Source organism: Tamandua tetradactyla, chromosome 4 (assembly GCF_023851605.1).
Source record: "Tamandua tetradactyla isolate mTamTet1 chromosome 4, mTamTet1.pri, whole genome shotgun sequence".
Lineage (NCBI taxonomy): Eukaryota > Metazoa > Chordata > Mammalia > Pilosa > Myrmecophagidae > Tamandua > Tamandua tetradactyla.
In genome coordinates this window covers 155,657,290-155,676,035 of record NC_135330.1, presented here as the reverse complement: position 1 = coordinate 155,676,035, position 18,746 = coordinate 155,657,290, and the positions used below count along the sequence as shown (strand labels likewise).

The following is an 18,746-nucleotide window of genomic DNA, read 5'->3' as shown; positions in this document are numbered from 1 at the left end:
AGGGTTTCAATTACAGAATGACTAAGGGGGGAAAATAGTAGCAGAAATAACACGATTCATTAGAAGACAATCAGATCAAAGAGAATTTTGTTTAATGCCTGCAATATTTCAACATATACATCGATAACAATGTCGCAACAGATAATCACAGATAAAAATAAGACAGTATGAAACAGATAATAATCAAGAATTATTTTCAAATCATTTATCCAAAATTTCTAGGTGATTATCATGTTTATTGATGAATGTATTTATTTACTACCTGAAAGATACAAAATTCAGAACTCCTTAAGACTAAGATTGGTTTTATTATTTTGAATGTTGTCTTAGTTTGATCTGAATCACAATCTTGGTTTCCTTTGCTTCTTTGTAGCCCCATTCCTTCTGCAGAGGAAATTTCCTGTTTTATAGAAAGAGAAAGATTTTCAAATTGAGGGAAATTTTTATTAGTAGTAAATATAATATATTAGGGAGCAAAACTAAACCAAGTAATGCTGCTTCTATTATCACATTTAAAAATGCCATAACAGTGGCCCACTGTAGGCATAAATAATTTATTATTTTTTCATCTTTCTATTTTGAACAGATATTTCCAAAGGGGATATCATTAACATGTATGTCAGATACTGGTATTAGTTAAAATAAGTATAAAAATCCATACTAATGATCAAATGTCCATGCAAAACACCTATAGGTCAGACTTAGGTTAGAATTTGTCATACATATTTTCCAATTGTTTTTAAGTAAAATTTCTTCTTTCCTTTAAATTATTTGTGTCTTCTTTCTCTGGCATTGTAGGTAAATTTGCCTCTAGCACTTTCTCATCACATATATCACAACCTTTAACGTAATTTTATTTTTAAAAATAGTTATAAAATTGAAATTTAAACATATCAGCTTTGGTTAAATACCTATATATTATATATTTGGTTAAATATCTATATCTATATATTACTGAACTTTAATATAAATATTCAATTTTTGAAAATATGCATGTGACTTTATCAAGATACTTTACAAAAATTTGCATAAGATATGATATATCATGATGTGATATTTTATCGATATTGAAAACTTTATATTTTATCAGTTATGTAGATTTTATGCCATTTTTTCCATTTTAACAAACATAAATGTAATTCACACTATCAAAACAATGTTTAAATCATTCATATGATTATCCACATGCCCATTTAAAAAGAGAAGTAAATAGAAATCTGCATATGACTATAGCTTAGATAATCATTTCAAAGCTTGGTAAAGAGATGCACGTTACTAAAACCAACCATTTTCCTCTTTAAAAACATTAACTACGCACTAGTATATGAGGAAGCAGCTCTACTATTCAACATTATATTTTATATTTCTGATTTATGAAATTAATTGCAAAAGATATGCTAACTTTAGTTTAAATGGTACTTGAATGCTCATAGAAGTAGCTAAATCAGGTTTATTCACAGATCTGTTAATTATTTCTTATTTTAAATATCAAAGACTATTTTTATTTTCATATACTAAGTAGAAACTTGAATTGAGCAGATGCTAAACTGAATATTAATAATAGGAAGCTGATATTGTATTAGGGCAAAAGAGAAAATGACAGGGGTTGGAGGATCCTTCCCACATGCAAAAACCTAAGCTTCATTTTTGAATTTTGTAGTATAATGATTTATGAAATATATGGATTTTCAATATAATGTTGAGGGATCAAAAGTTACAGCAACAAAATTAAACAGCTTCTCATAAACTTCCCAAAATATTAGAAATGAAGACAATAAATTGATTCCTTACATCCAAGTGTTCATCAAGGTTAAAATTAAATAGGCTTGGATGGAGAGAATGAAGAATATATATTTTGGCACCCAAAGAGCTTAAAAGGCTTCTAAAATTGTGCCATCTTGGGTTTGTAAGTGAAATTGTGAAGGTACTCTTCACTTAACCTCTTGTTCTCTTGACTGTAACCCTAACAATATATGTAAATCACATACTAATGATGATCTATTTAATTATAGTTAAAATATGAAGATAGCTAAAATAGTTCACAATAAATAACATTTCCTAAATTATAATTGAGGTAGAATTTTAAAAGCTTAGAAAAACATGTCAATATATATCCAAAAATACATTTGTACCCTATAGTCACATTGCTTTACGCATTATCTTGAAGTATTAAAACTCTCCCACTGAAAAATACTTGCAGTCAGCCTCAGGGAAAAATCTGTCCCCTATTTATGCAACTGCCTTAAGGAATGTATTATTCCTTCTGGATTACTTTATGCCTAGAGGTAACATTCTCATTAAAAAGACAAACTGATTTTCTCAATCCCAGGGGAAGACCTGCAGTGTTCCAAAAGCCTTGTAAATAGACAAACATCTCACCAGGTTTAGAAACAACAGAAGTACATCTTTCGAAAATGCCTGAGATTTTCACTAATATCTCTATTAAGCCAGGCTCAGAACTTGAATTCAGTAATGTAAGTGCAGAACAGTAACCATGACTTTTCTTAATTATTTGAAAATTTAGCCATTTCTGCCAACAGAGAAAAATTAATAATTAAAATTAAAAATTTGGATATGGATTTTATGACCAAGTGCCCCTTTTGTCTTCATTTTCCTTGTTAGATCATTTTTGGAACAGTAGACTAAAAGTAAAGCCATTTAGAAATTATCTGTATTTATTTAAAATATATTTAAAATTCACCAGGAACACCCCAGATGGCATTCTTACAGAAATTTGCATGTCACAGTACTAAACACTCACCTAATATATTTACTGATATTTCAGCCATCCTTACAGTTTATGCCAAGGTAGATGGTGATGGGATGCACCACTCAGGAAGTGTATGGTATTCACTGAATTCACTTTAATCTGTAGACATCTACAAATATATATTTGTTAATTCATTAGGTGAGTACCTACTAAGTGCCAGGCACAGTTCTCGGATCTGATGATAGAAACAACCATTATCTCAACTGTATGTTTTTCCAACTGTACATTTATTTAGATGAATTTTGGCCAATTAATTGGAAGAAAAAAAGGCTAAAATAATTCTGGATTTACTCTGTTGCATGGAGTAGAAATGTAATATTTGTATTGAACAGTCCAAATACTGCAAGATGTTATACAATAAGACATTTTTATTACGTGTTGACTTGCTACACTTACAATATTTCAAGACATTAGTTTTAATGCATTTGATTTCTTTTCATTGATAGAGGGAGGTCATTATTTAATTATTTTATTAATATTAGATATTATCATTACTATCATTTTAAATTCTAATCATTAGAGCTCTCTTGTTAAAACAATCTGTAGAGATTCTTTTAGGCATACTAGAGGAAATCAGGACGTCTCTGAAACTAGTATATAGAAGTGGTAATGATAATTAAAAATACAGAGTGAAAATTATGTCATTCTTGGTTTACCTGTATTTATACCAGAGCAGATAAATGGAAATTAGAACTGTCAGTATTATTAATATTTATTCCGTTCCAAACTAAGAATATTTAAATGTTAATGAGATATCACATATTTATTATATCTTTTCCCTTTAAGTATATGAAAAAAAAATTAAGCTCCAGGCCAGCGATCTCTTGAATATGGCACAGATTATTGATAAATTTTGTCTTTTATTTATTAGGATATCTTAACTAAAAAATAATTGCAATCTCTAGGATTGTTAGAATTAAAACTAAAATAAAACAATGGAAATGAAATAATGGAAAATACTTGATACATAATTTCAGAATATGGTAAATGCCAGCAGAATAAGCAAAGGTAAGAAAAAACCTCATTACCCTACTTTAGAAATTACTTTAGAAATAACATTCAATTTTTGGAGAAATAAATATTGATCAAATATTTTAAAAGTATACTAAAACTAAATATTTTCATTTCCAAGAGTAAGTATATGCAATAAGAGCAATAAAACTATACTAATAAGTTATGTTATTTTTAAAAAAGCTGTGCCTTTAAACTTACTATCAGGAGCTACAAATTATCTATTAATTTTATTTTTTTAAATGTTAATGTAGAAATTGGAAAAGTACGTTTCAAACTAACACTACTTGAAAAATACTGTATATACATTTAATATGTATATGCACACAGAGATAGAATGAGTGAATTTTTTTCATTTGAAAGATATAATCATTACCTTAATGATAGGTACATAGTGTAAATTGCAAAGATAACTAATTGCATTATCCTTATTTTAGAAATATCCACACTCGACATACACTCAGTAGGAGCTTTAGAAAACTACAATACTTCAAGCTCTTCTTAAAAAAAGAAAGTACATTATATTCATTTTTGTCGAGTTGAAAATAAGACAGAAACACAAAGGATGTTGCCAAAGGACACATCTTCAATTTGAGACCGAAACGGGAATATAATTTAGAACTCTAGATGCACTATTATTCTGTTGTTGTTGTTGTTTTTTTTTCCTGTTGTTACTGGCTACCACTTGGTATAAAATAACAGTAAATAATTTGCAACTATTATTATACTATTTCAGGCACATGATATTTCACAACGACAAAAAAAGTTAAGATTACAAACTCACCAAACCAAATCAACTGTAAGAACAAAAATCCAACTAATAATACTTTATATAAATATAACTTTGATGTATATATCAAAATTAATTTCCATTTTGTCAGAAAAAATGTTAGAAAGGTTCAATATATATAGCTTTCTTTATGTACCATGTCAATTGCTATCTCAGAAAAGTGAAAACGAAAATAGGAGAAAACAAACACTTCAAAGAATCTCAATATATTGAGAATTTCATTACATTAGCTCTCAAAATTCCTGCAGGTTAAGTATCAGTTTGCAATAACTTACTCTTAACACAGCAATACAACCTCAAAGTTAATATTTTCTTTACCCATCATTTTCTCTAAATTTACTGAAAAACAGTAAAAAACAGTATCCTTTTGTTTATTTTTTATTTTTTTGGTCCTAAATCTGTTGGATCAGAATTTCCAACTTCTGTTTCACCTCCTGCAAGTGATTCTCATACTATTTGATGTGAGACATCATTTTTATTGAATTGACCTTTTGTTTCAAATAGAACAAGAGTTAGATATTTTTGTAATATATTCTGATGTAAGCTGCAATTGTAATTATCCTTCTGTACTAACATACTTTTTATGCAATTCCTGCAGCTCTCCTTACAATGATCAAGTGACTGTCGGACAGTGCAGTTTTTTTTTACAAAATCATCTAAGTTAGTGTCTCTGAGAGACACCAGATCAATGCAATTCATTAATTTTAACATTTGCATTTAAATTATTAACAAATAATTCATACGACAGCAATCAAAGGTCAACCAGTTCCCCTTTTTGTGATTTTGTTCCTATATTCAATTGATTTATTGATAACATAAACCTATATAGTCCACGTCATATATTATATATAAAGCATTGAGCTCCTGGAGAACAGTACCTAAAAATCCATGATTATGATACACAGATTTTATTATTGGAGGAAAAAATTTTATTTAGATATGCCTGAAAAACGCAAATGCTTTCACAGTCCAACAGTATATTGTATGAAGTTGCCAGGTTAAGACGATATGGTTGAAGCTAATCTTGACAAAAGGGATTCAAATTCAAATTTGTTTTTTAAAAAAGAAATAAAACAACTCTGATTATATAAAATTCAGATTTTCAGGAAAGCAATCACTTTCTGAGCCCTGCTTTTGCATTTGTAAGCACATGAGAGTGAAATTTTAGAAACTGTGTGAACTACCCTGTTAATCAAAGTGCATTATTTAAAATTATTAACATTAATTTTTTCAGTTCTATATTTTAGACATACAGAAAGATGCTTATTAGTGTGACCAATCCATATTGATGATATAAATGCCACTTTTTCATGCTCACATTGTCATGTTTACCTAGTACTTGGACAGTGACACTAGGAATGATGTAAGGTGATCATGTTTTTAACTTAACGATGAGGCGGGGGACATTAATTTGACTGAATTGGAGAAATATGTCAATTTCTTTTTCTCCTATAGTTTTAGGGGTAAAAGCTGATTTTTGTCACCATAATTAAACAGGAATGATTTTGATTATGTATAACTTTGAGCACACAGCTGTTAAATAAAAATTATAAACCAAAGCAATAATGGGACAACAAGATGACCCAATTTTATGCTATGCTAAAAATACGTTCCCTTAGGTAAAAATTCTTAAATGAAGACATAACTAGTTAACTTTAAAGTCAAAAGATAAGATAAACCATATGGGATTAGCAATTTTACAAATGTAGAAACATATACAAAAATCAATTGGAAATGTTTTTCTGTAAAAACTGTTGTCACCTTCAGGGAAATATTTTAAATTTGTAATCTGAGTCCTCAATATTTATTTAAATTGTTTTCTTGTTAAAATTTCTGATAAGATACTTAATTTTCATCTAAGAACTGTGGGTTTAACTAACATAACATTGACTCTTTGTGTTTCAATGACAGTTTGATGAATGATTTTGAATATCTGCTGCCCTTTATGAGTGAGTTTAAATCTGAACGTTCACATTTGGTGGTATCTTATGTGAATAATGCTATTCATTGGCTTTAGAGGATAATCATGAAATTGAGGGATACTGTTGAATGGAACAAATTATAATTTAAATTTCATCAATTGCTAGTTCATAAATGTATTTTAAAATCTGGAACCTAAGTATCAAACAAAAAGTACAAATAGGAAAAATAGTAAGTGAATTAGCCTATTTCAAGGAGAAGTTGGCAGGAATAAAGTTGAGTAGTACAAAGAAAATTCTTATTATAAATTTTATATTTGGAAGTGGAAATTTAACATAAATATTAAAACTCAAGACTTAAATAAATATAACTATTGTTTTTACATTATTATTAGAGTTTCAGAAGGGAAACACACTTTTGACTATGGGCTTAAATAGAGCAAAGAAAATTCTATAGTTGTAATGTTATAAAACGTGTTTTTTTTTTTTTTTTTTGGCATGGGCAGGCTCCAGGAAACAAACCTAAAGCGTGATTTTTGTATACATAATTTATGTGCATATAGTGTTATAGGCATAATACATTTAACTTTATACTTAGTATTTAAAATTTTGATCTACATGACCCTGATGAATCTCTTATCTATAAAAGTGCTATTCATAATCTCAATGATATTAACTGACAAAGAACTTTACTAGTCAATTAATATGGGGTTACTTTCACCCTACTTGTTTTATTTAAATAGGCAAATACCTATTTACAAATTAAAAATACAGAGAGTAATTCTGGTTTCACATATCCAATATTAAATTTTGCTTTAAATGCAATGTACAATATATTTCTTAAAGAATATGTTACAGTTAGGAACACTAGAATTTATCCCTTGTGGTAGAAATCAATGCGCAAGAAAATTTCTGAACACTAAAAAGTATCAGAATTTCACTACTTGCATATTTATATGAATACATTAGTGAATATTGAAATAAAACAATTAGAGTTGAATTGATCTTATATTGTGGTGTTGAAAATATTTCTTAAAATATAATGATCCGCAACCAAGTGTTTCCAGAATTTATCAAGATATTGGTAGCCTTCATTATAAAACCACAATCATAGCTTTGCATATATAGAATTAAAAATAGAAACAAACCCAATTCATTCTTGAAAATTATAGGTCATAACGTCCACTTTTAAAAACACATGTGAGTATTTTAACATGTACCATGTATATAATAGAAATATACAGTATTCCTTCATGTTTACTAATAAGATACCTAATTAAAAAATTTGAAATCTAATTGGAAGATTTCCATTCAACATAGCCTTAATATTATTGTCTTTCTATACAATAACTTTCCTAATATCTAATAAATATCTCTGATATACTTATCACAATGTGATCTATTACATTTAATAAACTGACTTAAACAGAATATGAGAATATCAAATTATTTAATATTTACTTATATTAATTTTAATGAAATATTTATTTATGATATATCAAACATTATAAGAAATATTCTATATTTCTATATTTCTACTGAATTTGGATAAAATTTTCTTTTACAAATGGATTCAAAACTATTCATTTTATAGTACTGGTGCAATTACCATGAAGAATATTTACCCTGTGTCTTGTTAGCCAAATGTTTTGCTAAAACCAGAAGAAGAAAAAAATGTTGTATTATTGTATTACTCAAAGATTGTACTGCATCAGATTATTTTCTACTGCCCCCTCATAACCTTCCTAAAGCACAGAACAAGAAAGAATCCTTGAAATATTTAAAAATATTAAATATAAGGAAAACTGGCTTAACATTGCATATGTAATGATTAACAATACATTTGTTTTTTATGTCATATACACTTATATATATTCATGGAAATATACATGAATATGTATACAAATACACTAAACTCAAAATAAAATTAATTATTAAAAATGCTTAGAGGTTAAAAAAACTACCAAAACATTCAACATTAATGGATATGTGATTCATTTGGATTAAGATGTTAGGTAATTATTTCTAGGCCCATGACTTCTTCCCATACAACTACTTTAACTTCTGTTGTTATTATATTTGTATTTTCATGATAATGGGGAGCTCCAAGGAGTTTGAGGAAAATTATCTGTATGTTAGATAGTTTGATAACTGTTTAATTACCATCACATATTATTCCTTTGAACATCAATTAATTAAATGTTCCTAGCTTCTAGTGCTTAAATTGGCCTCTCCTATTACAAAGATCTTTCTTAGGGTAAACATTCACTTTTAAAAACAGTCATATCAAAATTTTTGCTATTTCTGCAAATATATTAATTTCGGGCTATCTGAAAACTGCAACAAGGGCATATTTCCCAATGAACTGAGAGCATATTTGTGTTTTGCTTTATTTCCATTTATTTGGAGAAGTGTAACTTTGAGAACAATCTATTTAGCTCTCAATGTTAAGTAGCCAGTTTTTGGCAGTTTAAACAGGGACTGAACTATTCTCACTTTTTCCATTACTCACTGAAACATAATGAAGAAAAAGCAGAAAGGGAGAAGAAAAGAGGGAGGGAGGAGACCTAAAGAAGAGAGTCATAGGAAAAAATTGAAATAGGGAAAAAGAGACATTTAACTTGAAGAATTTGTTGACAGTATAGGAGTAAGAATAAAATTAATGAACTAAGGCAAGAAAATGATCTTAGACCAAATTCTTAAATTATGCACTTTTTTCATGTTATGGGTGGCTGTTTTCATTACACACTAGTTCAATTTTCCTATTGGGTTGAGGAAACAGTACTGAGGGACCTACTGAGTATCCAGGAAATTTGCCAAATTTTCCATTTCACATAAGGAAAGGTGATCATTTTGCTTGAACTAAGTGTGTTTCAAGTATGGATTTTATGTTAAAGTTTATTAGCTCATAACATCAATCAATAGTTTAATTGTAATAATTTTGCAAATTAGCATATAAATTACCTACATTTACATGGAATATACTTACTTTTCTCTGAGTTAATTTGACTTTTTACACTATACTCATAGGTAAAATAATATTTTGTAATATCCTCTTGGAAATATACTTGCATGTGATTATGTAATATATGAGATAGACAAGCACAATGAGTTAGCTTAGTTTGTATCCACATTTTAATTGATGCCTGAAACATTACATATTGCTGTTCTTTAAAATTTTGTGAAGAAATTTTCCAGGGGTCATTAATCCGATCGTATATACTGAGTTTCCCAGTCTAATTATTTACTCAGTGAACCTGAAATATCAAAAATCAAATCTTCAGAAAACATAAAACTTGTGTTTTATTTTATATTGTAATGTCTTGGCAGGAAACCATGGATAGGAAGAAAATAATTTATTCTAAATTTATATCGTTTCAAAATTCTGGCACATCAAAATTATATCCTGTTTCCTAGAACCAGGATGCGTTAATTTTTACTCTCTCGATACAGCTGGGAAATTTTAATTTTAAAAATTAGAAATAATCTTGTTCATAAATCACACAATTGATACTTTTCAGGTTTAAAAAATGTTCATCTTGGGAAGTATAAAGATGTAAGTCAGTCACGTGTTACAAAATTGTGGAAATAGGTATGGTTTGAAAATAATATCATTCTACAAATCTTTGAAAAATGCATCAACAAATTATCTTTGGAAGCTAATTATACTTTTCAAAACTGTTTCAATTTCATGTAATTCTTATATCTTACTATTTCTGCATAAATAAGAAATAAAGCTTAAGTTACATGGGTGATCCCTCTTTGTATTTCTGTTTTATAATTCATATAACACTGTCATGTTTACATATCATGTCTACATATAACAATGTTAAAGTGATTTTGCTATTTTTTTTAAGGCAAATCTACTGAAAAAAATCTTAACCACCTGAATGTGAAGTCATATGCTGGTATTTATCTTTCTTTTCTAATCCTGGATCTAATATGGAGGAGGCAGATGAAGAGTACAAGATACATTTTTTCCCACGGCAATATTATGGTATATTAAGCTTGTTCTTTTCCCTTTGAAAAAAACAAATGGGGGGAGGGAAAATGTTGCCAAGGATATGGATAATTTACTGGATTTAGCCAATTCCGCACTACTATTTTAAAAAAATTCCTTAGGGAAACTGTTACCACCTGTTCAATCTGAATTCAAGCAGTTGTTGTCAATTTAATCATGGGTGGATGCTGCCTCTTTGTGGCAGAATGCCACAAAATGTGTTCCTTAAACATAAAGTTCATGAACACCCCTTCACCTTGTACACATTCCAGTTGAGATTGTGGGAGAGCCACCAATAGCAACGAAGGACATTATTCTTTAGTTTCAGATTAGTTTATACAAACATTTTGTACCCTTACATACTAATCTACAGTAGAATACACTAGCAAACCTTAGGCAGATGTGAACAGCTTATACCCACCAACAGTTTGAACATTGAGGGTATGGATCAAGTTTAGATAAAGTATCAATCATGAAATTGTTGCAGATAATTTTACACAAATTAAAATACTGAAGCAATGGAAAATTGTAGAATGAATAAATAATACTGATATGACAAAAACACACAAAATGAAATAAAAGGAGTATGTAATATATTACTTACCATGTTCCATGCATTAGATGAATACTTCAATAAGAAAATGAAGTGTACAGTGGAAATCTCATTAAATGATACATTTATAAATGGATACTTCCCTGAACCAAGAAAGTCATAAATTATCTATTTGGAATAAAGGTTAGCTACTATTGCCTAAATCGTTCACGTTGGATACACAATCACGCGTAGCTAAGCCTTCTGCACCTCAAGGAATCATTACTTCAATCCCTCATATTTGACATAGTTAACAAGTGTTTATTCAGAAACTATTTTAAAAAATTACATGTGCTGGGATACATATGAGACTGTAACAACAGTAGCCCCATCTTACAGAGATCCTTTTTATGGTTATCATCATTGCTTGCTGCCCAGAGGGATAAAGACATTGTATAGAGATTTGTACAGTCCATCATTTGGTCTTCCGAGGAGATGCCAGTACACGTGGATCTGTACAAATGCAACTGGGTTTGGTTAAATAATCAAAAGCCGGCTACAATAGTAGTCAAATCAATACATCATTTTGGTTGACTAATAAAAATACTTTCAAATCTTTTCTAATAAAACCAAAAACTTCCACATGATTCTCACTTGAATTATTTGCCTTAAAATATTTTCTTTTCTATATTGGGCTATGTCAGTTTTTTGAACGTTCAGATCCAAATGGGTGGGCTGCGCTGGATTTTTTAAGATTTTGCCATAAATTATCCACATTTTTAATGTTTTTAAATGCCATTTGATAGCAATTTAGTTTTGGAAATACTGCTCCTAATAGAGTGCAACACCTCTGCGAAAATCATAGGCTAAATAGTGAAGGAAAGAGAAATCCTAAATGTACATATAAAAATAGGTGCTACAATAAAATATTTGTATATTCCATCAATAAGTTATTTTGAGATTAATCAATTATGGATCATATAGCTCTGTAATTTTAATGATTTGTCCACATCTATGGTGATCCTTTTCAAGATCACAATACTTTTGTTTTTAATTCAAATGTCCAGAATGCATACAAACACATCCTTTAAAAAGAAAGGGGAAGAAATGAGAGAGAGGAGGGCAGGGATGGGGGAGAAAATAAACTTTCACTTAAAGTTGGGGTGTGCTAACCTCTCCACAAAAGCCATTTAGACCCATCCATGGCTTAAAAGGGAAGAGGGGAGAGGGGGGAGAGGGGGAAGGGAGTAAAAGTGGAAGAGGAGAATCTATGCGCTGCCATCTTCTACCATTCTTAAGACTTCCAATCACTACAAAAAATGACTACGACCTTTAACAAGTCCCTCGCGCAGCAAATTGCCCTCCGTAAAGCCCTTTTCCCCTCCTTCCCCACACGCGAGAAGAAAAAGCCACGTGCCCAGTTTACACAAATATTTCCCGCGTGTAAAATTAAAAGGAAATTGCACACCCTTTCAGTATCTTCCACCGAAGCTGAGAATCCCGTGCCAAGGCACTTCACCCTAAACGTTGAAACCACACAATTAATCAAATGCGTTCAACGTGCCTCCTTGCTTCTTTGCTTTAAATGCAAAAGCTCCAAGGGAGTTTTTTTTGCTTTTAGAACTGGCTAAATGTGGTCTGTTTTTCCAGCACTTCGAGGTAGTCCGGTTCAACGTTTAGTTTTGCTTTTAACTCCAGATACTCGTTCCGGTTGGGTTCTACAAAGACAGCACTGGGGGGGCTGTAGAGCACCGGTTCCCGCAGCCTGCTGTCCCCTGCCCCCGGGTGCAAATACTGATGGGGACGTCTCAGGTCATAATTGGGGGAGAACGTGTAAGCAGCGGGGCTGCATGGGAATTTGGGATACTCCGGGAGGCTATTGCCCGCGGGCGTAGTGGAACAGTGTTTGTCTGGTTCCAAAATACCCCTGTAAAAGCGGTCGGCATCCTGCACCGGGGATAGCAGGTCCTCCCGGGGCTCGATGGTACTGACGCTGTAGGCGGGGCTCCGCAAGTGGTGACTTTCCCGCCTCTCCTCTTCCCCCGGCTGCAGCTGCAGCTGCTGCGGGGGTTGTTGCTGGGGCTGCTGCTGCTGCTGCGGCGGCGGCGGCGGCTGCTGTTGCAGGTGGTGATTGCTGCTGTAGGTGACCTTGAGCTCGTGCAGGTCTTTGTAATCCTCCACGGAGTTGCCCTCTCGGGAGCGGTAGATGGGGTTTTTGCACATGTGGCCCAGCGGATGCGGGATGTACTCGTATACGTGGCCCGCGGGCGTCTTCACCTTGGGCAGAGCAGGCCCGCGGTGGTGTCCGTGCGCGTGCGGGTGGCCGCCCGCGCCCCCGCCGCCGCTGTACACGCTGTACTGCATGTTGAAGGAGCTCACGTCCGAGTTGTTGGTGCTGGTGTGGTCGCTCTGGTTCTTCTTCCTGCGCTTCATGACCAGCACGAAGAGGCCGGCGGCCACGAAGACAGACATGATGAAAACCAGCAGCAGGCTGAGGATCAACACGGACAGGGGCACGGAGGACGCCCCTCCGCCCGCGCCCAAGCCCGCGGAGGCACCGGTACTGTTCAGTCGGACGGTGGGGGTCACCGCGCTGGTCCTAGCGGGGACCTGGATGGAGGAGGGAGTGGGTGTGGAAACCACCACATCTGAGTAGTCTGGGCACAGCAGCTCGGACTTAAGGGAGCGCATGTCAGTTTCCGCGAACTTCTTCGGAGCCTTGCAGATCACCTCGTCCACCAGGACGCCCACCTTGAGCTGCTCGACCCACAGCTTCATGCCCACGACATCGCAGGTACAATCCCAAGGGTTGTCGTGGAGGTCGATTTGGATAAGGGACTTAAGCTGGTCCAGAACTCCACTCACGGGTAAGGAGGAGAAGTGATTGCTCCTCAGGTTCAGCCTGAGGAGGGTTAGACCAGAAAAGACGCCCGAGGGCATGGCCTGCAGGAGGTTGTTATTTAGGAATAGCAGCTGGAGGTTCGGGACCGGGTCGAAGGTCCCAGACTGGATCTCTCGGATGAGATTGTACTGGAGGAAGAGATACTGCAGGCTCTGCAAACCAAAGAACAACTCTGGGCTCAGCCTCTCAATCCTGTTGCCATTCAGGTAGAGACGCCTCAGGTTGGTGAGATCCCCAAAAGCCCGGTCCTGGATCATGGAGATACGGTTGTTGCCCAGGTGCAGGAGGTCCAGCCCTGTCGCCTCCAGGAAGTCGGTCCTGCGCACGACAGCAATGTAGTTCTCTGTCAGATACATTTTCTTGGGGTTGTAGGGCTTGGGTTGCAGCTCAGCTATGCTCTCGATCTTGCGCTCCTGGCAGTTAACGTTGAGGCCCAGATCGGAGATCTGCAGGTTGCAAGTGCACGCGGTGGGACACTCCAAAGGCACCGGGGATTTGGTCTGGTAGGCGATGCTGGGTCCATAGTTGCTATAGCCCAAGTCCTTGGAGGGCTGCCGAGAGGTGGGGCGAACCCGGGGCTTGTTAGGTTGGCGGGTCCCCTTAGGAGGCTTCAAGGGCGGTTTGTAAACAGCAGAGGAAGAAGTGACCACGGAATTCACCGAGGCCGGAGTGGTGTGTAAATACCCAGTGGTGCTCAAAGGCGTCTGCGGCCTCATCTCATAGTCTGAAATGAGTTTTCTTGGGCAAAGTTCTTGTTTGGACACCTCGTCTAAGTCCCGGCCGTGTAAGCGGAAGGGGGTCTCGCAAACCACATCCCCCACTAGAGCGGAGTAGGAGATACTGTCCAACCAATCCTTGAGAGAAATCAGCTCACAGGAGCAATTCCAGGGATTTTCCTCCAGCTGTAATTCCACAACTTTATCCATGTGCTGCAACAGCCCCACATAGGGCAGAAGTTTCAGTCGGTTCCCCCGTAGGTCCAAGTGCGTTAAGGGCACAAAACGGAAAAGGTTGTTGGGTAAACTGGACAAGAGATTGTCATTGAGGATAAGCACCTGCAACAAATGCAGCTTCCCAAAAGCATTGGGTTCAATAAGACTGATGTAATTGTAATCGACCTGTAGGTACTCCAGGTTCTCCAAGCCAAGGAAAGTGTCATCACGCAGAACTTCCAGCTTATTATTATTCAGATGCAACCTCCTCAAACCCCGCAGCCCATGGAAGGCCCCAGTCTCAATGTCCTGGATGACGTTGCTACCTAGATGCAAAATTGAAGCCCCAGTGTAATTGACAAATTCATTGGGATAGAGTTGGTTCAAAAGGTTTCCAGATAACAAGAGGTGGTAGATTGGGAAACGGGGAGGGCTAATTTCAGAGAGGCTGATGATGCCTCGGTTTTCACAACTCACAGTTAAAATGCCATCCTTTTCCTCACAAGGACATGCATTGTCACAGATTTCCCCATAATAATCGATGGTTTCTGCACAGGAAAGGACGAGAGATGTTACAGCAAACGCTAGAGTCTGCAGCATCCAGTTATGCATTTTTCTGTGAAGGTCCTGTTCCAAAGTTACTGGGGGGCAGCAAGCGTGCATTTTACCGCCTGCAAGAGAGAGAGGAAAAGAGGAGACAACAGAATATGACACACAAAAAATTAAAGTGATCAGTCAGAAAGTCTCTCTCTTCTCTGAGACTATTTCTCTAAAATCCAGAAAGAGGGGATATGACTGACATCCGAACCCCCCCCAACAAAACACTGACATTCTACAGATTTTATTAAAATCAGATGTTTATTTTGACTTAAAGGTTGGTCACTTCCTAAGGAGTACAACACTAAGATGCTGCTTTTTTACAAGATAAGGGCAGGTTAGACAAAGTCCCATTTTAGTGTTCTCCTTCTCCTCCCTTTACAAAATCAATCCATAAATATACATAAAATGGCTGTCAGTTCAGTTTCATGGTTCTAATTTAAGAGAAAGGAAGCACAATTTTGCAAGGTTCGCCACCTCATTTATTCCCAGCGCCCATCATTTCTTTCAGAACCTCTTCACTGTGAAGGTCTCCCATTTTCACAGAGAAGCAAGGAACCACAGTGCTTGGGCTAATTTTAAACTGTAGCTCTAAATACCAGGGTGGGAACTAAAGAATACTTTTCAAAGGCAGAAAGGATATAAGATAATGTATCAAAAAGAGCCAGAAGAAACTCTTAAATCACCAATTGTCTTCTGGAGCTCTGAGTAGGGGGAAAAGGAGAGCGCCCTGGCTTTGATGGGGGACTTCCCCACCACAGCTATTAGGCAGATCAGCGTCCTAATTGCATGCTTCCTGCCACTTAGCGCTTCCCTGAGAGCGCCCTTCTGAATCCACTTTTCCTCATTGATCATGTCAGCGACGCTACCAAAACGCATCTTTAAACCACTGAAACAGTTGGTCACCGTGGATTACAAATAACTGAGAAGGCATCCTCAATCCCGGATCACCTTCTGATAACCAGGAGTTTAAAGAGAACGTTCTCACTGCTTACTGGGAATCAGCTCCAACTAAACCAAGGACCAGCGCCAAAATCTCCCTTACATCGGGCTTCGCGTCTGTTTGCCAAGGTATGCAAAACTAACCGTACTGAATTAGAGAGATTTAGATTGAACTACCACATCACCAGCATCCCCTCCTTTGGAGTTGCTTATCATATTTAATTATCATTGTTCTTTTTTTTTTTATGTTTTTAATGGAAAAAGCACTTGGGCTTATTAAGAGACAAAAGAGAAAAAGGTGGAGAGGAGAGAACAGCAAGAGACCTACGTCAGTAAAATATTCGAATTTCATCTCCCCGCGGGAACGATCTGACCCCCCCTCCCCCTTTTCTTTCTTGCTTTCTGTTTGTCCCCTAGAAGGCTTCCTTCGACTTCCTACTTCTGGTCCACAGCAGCATTCATGAAGGAAGGAAATAAAAGGACTATGTGTGTGTGGGAGCCTGTGCGCGTGTTAGCAGGAGGTGGGGGCGGGGGAGGGGCGAGAACATTTGTTAGAAATGCTGGGTTCCGGGAACCAATACATTTTTTCTGGTCAACCCTGCTTCTGCCTCACCACCGAAGTCTTAGGTCCAATCGCAACCCCAAACTCAAGCTCAGGCGTTTCTGAAACACGTTTTAAGGCTGGAGATCTTCCTCTGGATTCCCAAGCAGACCTCAGCCCGTATTAGAAAGCGTCCCGCATTCACGCGCACATAGGCAAGTGTGCCTGCGAATCATTTCACGTGTGGCCACCCAGACGTGTCAAGACGAATCGCAACCACACTGGATATACCTCGCAAGTATCAGCGACCTCTCAAGCAACCGTAAACGCTTCCCGGTTTAAAAGCGGCAACACAAACCTACAAAAGCAAAAACGTTTACCTTGGAATTTGGGCTCTCCGCTGGATCGAATCTGCACATCCAGGGTCCCCTCCCCCACTCCCTGTGTCTCCCCGCCCCCATTCATCTCTCACCTCCCACCCCCATCTGACAGCACAGTGCAAATTGTGACTCGCCAGTATTAAACTGGAGCGTTTACAACTTTAATTCAGTGCCGGTTAGCAAGGGTCAAAGAGCTTCCTCTCACCCCACTCCCCTTCCCCTCCTCCTTTCCCATCAAAGGAGGCCGAAAATTTGAGGAAATAAAGTTGAAACTACTGGGGAAGGGTGATAATCTGACCGGAATACGCACCTCGGAAATAAATTCGCGGGTGCGCTGCATTTTCTCAGATTATCAGAGTTTTTTTTTTTTTTTTTAATGTTTTGAGGGCGGGGGTGAGGACTGTGTTTGATTCCACCTAAAAAATTTATACCCTGGATCACCGCCCTGCATATCCCCGCATTAAGCGGCATGGAGCAGCGCCGGTTAGAGCCCAGCACCCAGGCCGAACCAGAGCTCCAAGCACAGCTGCCCAAGCGGTCCCAGGCAGAAGCACCAGGAGTTCCAGGACACAAGACTCCCCCTCCCCCACCCCGCCCCAAAGCATAGGAAAGGGAAAGGGGAGGAAGAAGGGGAGGGAGGAGAAGCAAAGAAAGCCACTCCGCTGCACACACTGAAACCTCTTTAGCAAAGTAAACGCTGACTTACCCTGTCTCACATCTCCAGGGCCCACTCATCGTAGCCACCCTTAAAATACAATCTCTTTGGGGTGTGCGCTGGGTTTTTGCAGCCCAGGAAGGGCGGGGAGGCGAACAGCAGTGCGGTCAGAGCGGCTGGTGGAAAGAGACGCCCGGACGCCGCCAGCCCCGGGCCGCCGCGGCGGTGGCGGCCGCGGACTCCGCGACTCCCCAAGCGGTTCTCCCCGGCGCTCTCCGCGGTAGTCGGAGCGGGCAGCAAGGTTGGGGAGGGGAGAGCAGAAAGGGGGGAGGCGATTGCTAGCCACGGGATGGGAGGGGCAGAGGAGGGGGCGGCGAAGGACCCGCTGGAGAGGCTCCTTTCGGTAGGGACCTGGAGAGGGAGCCGGGAGGGGCGGAGGAGGTGTCGGGGGTTGGGGGGAGATGTGGGAAGTAGAGGGAACCGAGAGCGGAGAAGGCTTCCTGGTACCACTGACCAACGTGACGGTCAGCCCCGCCGAGCGCTCGCACCCCCTTACACTCACGCTCACTTGCTCACTCGCTTCCAACCGCGCTGCAGCGGCCGAGTGATTGCGGGGTCCCTGGAACCCCTTGATGCACGCATTCCCCACGGAGGGTACTTACAGTTCCCATCTGCATAAGGGGCAACTTTCTCCGAACCAGCCACAGTCGCCGCCGCCGCCGCCGCCCCCTCCAGCCACCTCTGGCTGCTCGCACCCTGCGGCCTGGGTTCGCAC

At 37.3% G+C, this 18,746-nt stretch overlaps 1 protein-coding gene across 4 annotated transcripts in view; it reads right to left on the bottom strand.

The window, feature by feature from the left end:
* Positions 1–270: 270 nt before the first annotated feature.
* The window catches only part of SLITRK5 (SLIT and NTRK like family member 5), a 99,465-nt gene continuing 80,989 nt past the window's right edge, over positions 271–18,746 (bottom strand). Inside the window, exons 1-4 of one of the 4 annotated variants that reach the window (XR_013174653.1) lie at positions 18,634–18,729; positions 12,491–15,527; positions 2,762–2,879; positions 271–400 (exon numbers count right to left, since the gene is read on the bottom strand). Coding sequence is in view for 1 of the 4 variants with exons in the window: in XM_077158518.1 (XP_077014633.1) it covers positions 12,640–15,527; positions 17,317–17,401 (2,973 nt within the window). In the remaining 3 variants the exon portion in view is untranslated. Of the gene's footprint in view, positions 401–2,761; positions 2,880–11,685; positions 15,528–17,316; positions 17,414–18,633; positions 18,730–18,746 lie in introns of those variants that run through there. The other 3 variants (XR_013174652.1, XR_013174654.1, XM_077158518.1) reach the window with 3 other exon arrangements.